The sequence below is a fragment of the Sebastes umbrosus genome, chromosome 12 (assembly GCF_015220745.1).
Source record: "Sebastes umbrosus isolate fSebUmb1 chromosome 12, fSebUmb1.pri, whole genome shotgun sequence".
Taxonomy (NCBI): Eukaryota; Metazoa; Chordata; class Actinopteri; order Perciformes; family Sebastidae; genus Sebastes; species Sebastes umbrosus.
Genome location: NC_051280.1, coordinates 1,444,564 through 1,452,063, shown reverse-complemented (window position 1 = coordinate 1,452,063; position 7,500 = coordinate 1,444,564). Strand labels below are relative to the sequence as shown.

At 42.0% G+C, this 7,500-nt stretch overlaps 2 protein-coding genes across 2 annotated transcripts in view; both read right to left on the bottom strand.

Moving 5' to 3' along the window:
- The window catches only part of LOC119498744 (formin-like protein 5), a 4,883-nt gene extending 1,773 nt beyond the window's left edge, over nucleotides 1-3,110 (bottom strand). The window contains exons 1-5 of the mRNA XM_037787792.1: nucleotides 2,068-3,110; nucleotides 1,655-1,867; nucleotides 1,222-1,487; nucleotides 829-1,091; nucleotides 156-413 (exon numbers count right to left, since the gene is read on the bottom strand). Of these exons, the coding sequence (XP_037643720.1) occupies nucleotides 156-413; nucleotides 829-1,091; nucleotides 1,222-1,487; nucleotides 1,655-1,850 (983 nt within the window). The 5' untranslated portion in view covers nucleotides 1,851-1,867; nucleotides 2,068-3,110. The remainder of the gene's footprint in view (nucleotides 1-155; nucleotides 414-828; nucleotides 1,092-1,221; nucleotides 1,488-1,654; nucleotides 1,868-2,067) is intronic.
- Nucleotides 3,111-4,203: 1,093 nt separating this feature from the next.
- The window catches only part of LOC119498741 (nascent polypeptide-associated complex subunit alpha, muscle-specific form-like), an 11,765-nt gene continuing 8,468 nt past the window's right edge, over nucleotides 4,204-7,500 (bottom strand). The window contains exons 8-10 of the mRNA XM_037787789.1: nucleotides 5,504-5,727; nucleotides 4,249-5,239; nucleotides 4,204-4,217 (exon numbers count right to left, since the gene is read on the bottom strand). Of these exons, the coding sequence (XP_037643717.1) occupies nucleotides 4,204-4,217; nucleotides 4,249-5,239; nucleotides 5,504-5,727 (1,229 nt within the window). The remainder of the gene's footprint in view (nucleotides 4,218-4,248; nucleotides 5,240-5,503; nucleotides 5,728-7,500) is intronic.

The following is a 7,500-nucleotide window of genomic DNA, read 5'->3' as shown; positions in this document are numbered from 1 at the left end:
TAACCAAATGTATCAAGAGAAACCAAACGCATGTCAAAACCAAAGAATATGTTTACCCAAAAAAAAAAAATATATATATATATATATATATATATATATAACACAGCTAATTGCAACTGTCAAAATGAATGTAGGAAGCCAAAAACATAGCTCACCAAGAAGACACTGTTGTGTTGTTAATGGTTACCAGAACCAAGTTGGTCTGGTCCTGGATAACCCGGCTGTCTTCCAGCAGTTGTTTTATATGGCAGTATGTTTGCACAATCGACTGTGGAATTGGCAGTGTTTTCCCTTTGCAGTCTTTTGGCCTATTTCTGGCTTGCTGGTACTCCTTCAAAAGCTTGATGTTAACACATTCAGAGACTCTGTTCATATCAGGCCTCTGTGCCGCCTGGCCATGGGTCATAAATAGTCTGTGAAGGAAAAAAGACAATGTCATCAATATTATACAACAGATACAGTGTAACCCCAAATCATAATTACTATTCTGAATTTGTTACTAAAGAGTCTAAAATGTGGTGAGGACATATAGAAAATGACTCTGCTTGTGTTTTATTGCTAAACTGTAACATGTAATTAATGATAATTATGATACAAATGAATTACATAATGTGCACCCATTTTTCCACAACACACAGTTTCACTGGAATTGCATTGCTGGGCAACAGCTTAGGTCCATGTTTACTTCCTGTCAGCTGATATCATTCACTTACAATGCAACCAAAGAAACTACATTTTATAGTTCTCTTGACTGCAACAGGAAATAAATTGGGACACATTTGGAATGTTTATGTTTAAAACTGTAATATTGTCTATAGGTCATTTCACCTTTCAGCTGCTTGTTGACCAGGTGCAGAGCCACTACGTTTTCTGGAAGCTCTCCACGGCCCTGTCAAGGTCTTCTTCTTGCATTTGAGAGTGTATTTGGAGGGCGATTTATCCATGGCATCCAGGCTGGAATACAGGCGCACAATCTCAGCTACCTCTGCAGTTGACAGCGCAGTTATTGTGCGGTTGAGGTTGACCAGGTACTCCGCCAAGTTATCAACCGCCTCCCAACCAGGAACACCTCTCACATCACATTGGCTATCCTGGAAAATTAAGACAACAATTGACAATAAGTCATCAAGACTATTACCAATGAAACACCTCATTCACGCATTTGCAAATCAAAAAGGTTTCCTGTAGGATTTCAATGAGATGAAATAATGGTCAGATTACCTGGGATGATGTGTTGGGTGAGTTGTCATGGGGAAGAGGACGGTGAGGAGGTGAATTGTCCACCTCATCTTCACACCGGGGGGCTTCAGGTGGGCTCTCATTGAGAATCTCAGCTGCATCACTTATTGTGATATCAAGACACTCCTCCTCCTGAACTTGTACCTGGAGGTCTGGCAAAATGAGGCCAAGTTCACCGTGCCGTTGTGGACCCAGCAGGTCCCCTCTGTCAGACTGAGCCAGCAAATATTCCACAGCAACACGCTCATCTGCCATAAAGAACAGTTATAAAAAAACAAAAAAACATTTTGAATTAAAAAAAATAGACAAGTTTGCACTGGAATGGATGAGAAAAGACAAAGAAAAGTTAATTTGTTGAATGTGTAACACTAAAGGTGTGGTCACACGGAGAATGGTGTCTCCTGGAACATCTTACCAGTGGGTCTTCCAGGGGGAGTGAATTCTGGCAGGAGTGCACAACCAAGGACTCTGTTGCTGAGGGCATTTAGGTTTGACATCAGGCGGACGTCGTAGATCTTGGTATTGGATGCACCACTCACATCCACAGCTGCATGGGCTCGGTTCATGTTCCATCTGGAACCACCCTCAAGCATGTACATTTGAGTGTGCATCGCGTTACATCTCCAGCCTTGGAAAAAAAAACAAAATAATGTTTGAGATTATTAAAATATTAGTTGATTTTATAAAGCAATGATGCACATTTCCCTATGTGTGCAATCTTCTCTGAGAAACTTGAGATTTAAGAGAATTATCTTTTTATGAGTATAATTCAATAGCAGACAAGTAAAGAATAGGAATCATGTCAAAGATATAGAATTTCTACCTTACCTGGGATAAAGGTGCACTGGTGGCGATGAAAGCTCTCCACAGAAGAGGACCCTCTGGCACATCTCAAGACATCCAGAACCTTGTCTCCCTTTTATAACCCTGAGCCACGTTTCGTGTAGAGTTCAACACCGGGTGGATCTTGGATGCATGGCAAATGTTTCTGTTGCACTGCCCACACATTTGCCATGCTCTCAGGGTTAATCAGGCGTAAACCTGAGGAGTCTGTCAGCTCCCACATGGACTTCAGCAATCCGTCAATCAGACCACGGATTTCCTCAACCCCACGAGTTCTCCTTCTGCAATGCCTGGCCAGTTCACTGGAGCTGATGTTGGCCAGAACTTGCACTTCTGTGGGAGCATGACCAGTATGCTTTTTTTTCAGTTCTGACCTTTTGGCTTCTTTGAGGCGGCCGATGTCATCCTGGTCCCACTCAAAAATGCAATTGGACAATTTCGAGCAGAAAATGCCATACAGAGGGTGGTGCTCTGTCGTGAGACCACAGGTGAATCGCCTCATGAAGTGAAAGATATCCAGTCTCACCTGGGTCTTCCACGGTCGAAACCAAATAAGAACTGGGGGTGCACCTGTTACAATTCAATGATAAGTCATAATCATATTGTTATAATTCAATTTTCACCATTACTGAGAGCTTATAAACAGATGTTGATACTGGTCAACAGAAATGCAGAACAAAGTCTCTGGGCTGGCATTTGTAGTGAGTGACTGATGAGGGAAATGAGAACAGGTGAGCAGGTGAATTAGGGAGTCTAGTGAAAGATTATGAGGGCATCTGGTGTACAGGTAGGGAATCGCAATTAATAGTTTTCAGGAAGTTGGAATGTCATCTAAGTCTCCAAGGTATGAAAAAAAAACTATAGACCTATAGAATCCCTCATTGCAACAACATGAATTTTGTTTCACTAGGACATCAGATAAGATAAAATAAAACCTAGCAGTTGCAATACATATTGGGAAGAGTACATATATAAAGAGTGCAATACATTAACTGCCTGTCTGTAACTGCTATATGTTGTATGTCTGAAACATTGTTTAATGTCTTGCTGCCTGTCTTGGCCAGGACACCCTTGCAAAGGAGATTTTTAATCTCAATGAGGCTTTTCCTGGTTAAATACATTTTAAATAAAAAAATGATTAAAAGTACATTAAGATAGATGTGTGAAATACATGAAATGTCATGTCTCTCTTTCTTTGATTACTGTGGAAATTCTGACTAAACATTTCATTGTATAATTTAAATATCAATATTGTTAGTCTGTCTGTATGTGTATATATGTATGTATGTTTATATGTAAAATTCAATACAAATATTGTTTTAAAAAGAAAAAGTACATTAAGTTAAACATGTTTGTAAAAGTTAACTTTTGTGTCTGTAACAAATAATACTTTACTAAGTAAACATTCTGAAGGTCACACACCTGTCTCGCTGCAGCAATCCCTGTCAACATAAAGGACCTCTGGCTCTGGCTCCCCAGCATCCTTGTAGCGCTTGACGATGCCTTGACATAATTCATCAAGGCCAGAACCCTCACCAGTGGTCAGCACGCAGTTTAGAACCTGGCCAATTTCATTGCTGACGTTGGTCATCCATGTAGCTGTGTCTGCAATATCACCAGCCAGTTTCTTTGTGATCTATAACAAAAATAAACAATATAATCAAGTATAATCAAGGACCATCAATGAAAACAAGATTTTGTAAAAGGTTTTAAAAAAAATTTCTTGTACCTTTTTTGTGGAGTCCAGCTTTAAAACCCTGCCATATGTTGAGGTGATCACACCCTTCATCTCATCCAGATGACCCAGGATCTCGTTAGCATGGACCGTCTCAAACCACTGTGCGAGAGGTAGGGGACGAAAGGGAGGTGGCTGCAGATAGACTGCTGCTTCGTCACAATGAGTTATTGCACTCCTCCTTTGGTGTAGCTCACAGTCGGACAGGTAGTGAATAGTGCGTCTTGCCCACTCCTCGCTGTGAACTTCCTCCAGTGCTTGCTGCATATAACTGGAGCTGTTCCCTGCAGTTCTCGGTTTCAGCATGGTGACACACTTCCTGTCCAGAGCCAGCTGTGTGGTGAGAACAGCAGGGAACCTGTTTCTGTGGGCAGGATCCAATTGACTTAACATCTCAGTACTCCATGGACAGACGGGGATCATGCACTTACTGCACCGAGGATATTCTCCGCCGACCAAGTAGTACCTGGAGTCAAGGTCAATGACCTCCCGTACCTTTGTGTAAATGCCGGAGTGGTGCATCTTAGTATTGCACTGATGGCACTTAAGTGGAATACCCCACATCCGCATCGGTGCCCACAGAAACATCCGCTGCCTGAAGTATGTCATTGGATCAGGTAGTGTTGTTGCTGGTTTTGGTGGATTGGGTGGATGGAACCAGTTTTGTGATAACTGTTGTTTCAGCTGTCCTGCGGGGTCATAAAGGCACTGGGCAATCCACTCCCGGTCGGCTGGTTGGATTACCCGCATGAACTGTTTGGGGAGAAAACTCACCCAATTGACCTCCGGTGGCCTCAGGATGATCACATGTGGAGATGTGGGAGGAGGAGGAGGAGGAGGTTGTTGTGGTGGTGGAAATGGCGGTTGTTGTCGTGATGGTGGTGGAGGTTGTTGTGGTGGTGGTGGGCATGGTAGTTGAGGTTGTTTTGATAATTTATGATGGTGTTCCTCAATATGGTGGAGCAGCCCAACTGCACCACTTACCTTTCTTCCACACTGCTCACAACATTCGTCTGTGTGGAAGTCAGATAGGTGTTCAGAGAACTTGTCACCACTAATGTCAATGCTACAAAGAGCACACTTAATCTGTGCTGCAGTCTGTCTACTTGCACTCAAGCTGCTCTGTGTTGCGGGAGCAGCTGACCTGCTCTGCGTTGCGGAAGTAGCTGACCTGCTCCAACTGCTCTGCGTTGCGAAGGCAGCTGAACTGCTCTGCGTTGCGCGGGCAGCTGACCTGCTCCAACTGCTCTGCATTGTGGGGGCATCTGAACTGCTCTGCGTTGCGGAGGCAGCTGAACTGCTCTGCGTTGCGGAGGCAGCTGAACTGCTCTGCGTTGCGGGGGCTGTCTGTGGCCTCCCTGCAATTGAGCCGCTCTCTCCCTCTGTTTGCTGGCTCCCTGAGGAACCTGCCTGCTCAGCTGACTGTGGAAAAAGATTAAAAAAAAAAAGAAAGAAAAATTATTCCCTACATCTGACAATAACTTTTTAACTTCATTGGTAAAAATTGTGAAGCAATCCAAGCACAACTAATGGGGAAATAATGCATTTTTCTGTTCAGATATTTAAAATTGCTTATTGGAGAAACTATGTACTTACTATATGTAATACAAAATAGTTTATGGCAACCGCCACCAGAGCAGGTTTAATTTAACTAAATTATAAAAATTAAATATATTTATCACTTACCTTATGATAGCCACATTGGCAAAGGATTTTTTTCCCAAAGATGGTGTATTCCCGAGGTCTTTGGTTGAAGACGGGAGTCAGTGGACAGGTGTCGATGCGCTTCATTACAGCCTTCCATTTCCTGGCCCCCGGTTTCTTGCCAGTAGTAAATTTGTATTTCCCCTGGGCATACTGGTGCAGGATAGATGCCCAGTAACTGTCAGGTTTACCTGTCTTTGTCATTTCTGCAAATATCAGGGTAAATGTCAGACAAAACATCAAACATCTGGATAAATGTACTATTGTTATATGTAATACAAGGAATTTGACACTGTTTTTGTTGCTCTTAATGTACTACTTACACAGAAATAGACAGAGTTACAAAAGTAAACACAAAGATTTAGCTATTATGTATATACTGTGTATATATATATATATATAAACACACAACATACGATGTCTATAAGTTAGGCTGCTTCTGTACATTGTAAACAATAATGCAGTAATGTTAGATAAGTAGTGCACAATTGTACAGAGTTCAAATAAACGGGAATAATTATTGACTGATTAATGCAACAGGTTGCTTTATATGCATAGCTCAGGTGGATATGTACAGTACATTCATGCATACATGTCAATATACAGTATATAAAGAACAGTGGTTTAGCTGTACTGTATATACTGTCATGTCATTTCTGTATAACAGATCGTTGCTATGGGTGCAGTTCTGATGTCGGAGTCTGGCGGGCCGCTTTGGTGTCAGAATATTGATTTGGTCAGTCAGTAGCCGTGTAATAAGCGGGATATTGTACAGCTAGCAGGTCATTGTTGTGAAAGAAACCCCTTCAGGGCGATGCCGCACCCCGACGCGAACTCACTGTACATGATCCAGCTTACTGACTAGCTAGTAGCTGTTTTACAACAGAACAGCGACTACAACAAACGCCATTCTCATGAATCTTGTCAGTTGGCGGAGTTACCATTAGTTACCATTAGCATTACAGTAAAAAAAAATTATTGCAAAATAGCACTATAAACTCACAATTAACATGCACAACCTTAACCATATACACAGACACTTGTTGCCGAATTTGTGTCCAGAAAACAATCTGTGTGTACACAGCAACTATCGTTTCTATGTGAGTTATTAACAGTTACCATAACATGATTCGACGTAGCTGCTTCCAGAGTTGTTTTTCTTTACAGTTAGTCTTGTGGCGCCATCTTCCCCGCTATTAATATGAGCTAAGGTAATATAAAGTTAATTCATGAAAAAAACTACGGAAGCAGCTTCGTCGACAACTTTAATCAAGCACGGCTAGCAAATAAAGAGTAATCCGAAAATAATAACTTGACATGTAATAATTGTCTAGTAAAGCTCATACTGTATAACAGTGGGGGGAATGGCGACAGCGCCGTCTGACAAGACTAGGTAGATATAAAGAAAACAACTATGGAAGCAGGTATGTTGACAACTTTAATCAAGCACGGCTAGCAAATAAAGAGTATTTATAAAAACAAAATAAAGAGTAATTGGAAAATTAATTACCGTTCTGCTGCTGCTTCTTCTTCGTTCGCCGCTGTCAGAGATGAAGAAGGGGGCGTATCCATTGTCGCCGCTGCTGTCCTTGTCACTTGACATGCCGCTGCTGTCCTATTGGCTGTTGGTTCCTTTTGCCCCATCTTCCCTATTGGCTGTTAGGACTTGGTCGGAAAATGTTAGGACCTATGGGTAGGACTTGTTAGGAATTGTTAGGACTTGTTAGGACTTTGTTAGGAATTGTTAGGACTTGGTTAGGACTTGCTGGAGGAGGGGTAGGAAGTGTTAGGAAGTGTTAGGACTTGTGTTAGGACTTGAGTTAGCAGGCCGATCGCCGAAGGGTACGGCCACGACAACCTGTAAAACAACAGTAAATACCAATTTGCAAAAATGTTCTGAACTTTCCCAATTGCTGAGAAGAACAACTTGAACTTGTTCAGTTAAACGTCCACTTGCTTTTCTTGCCTTTGTGATAGTT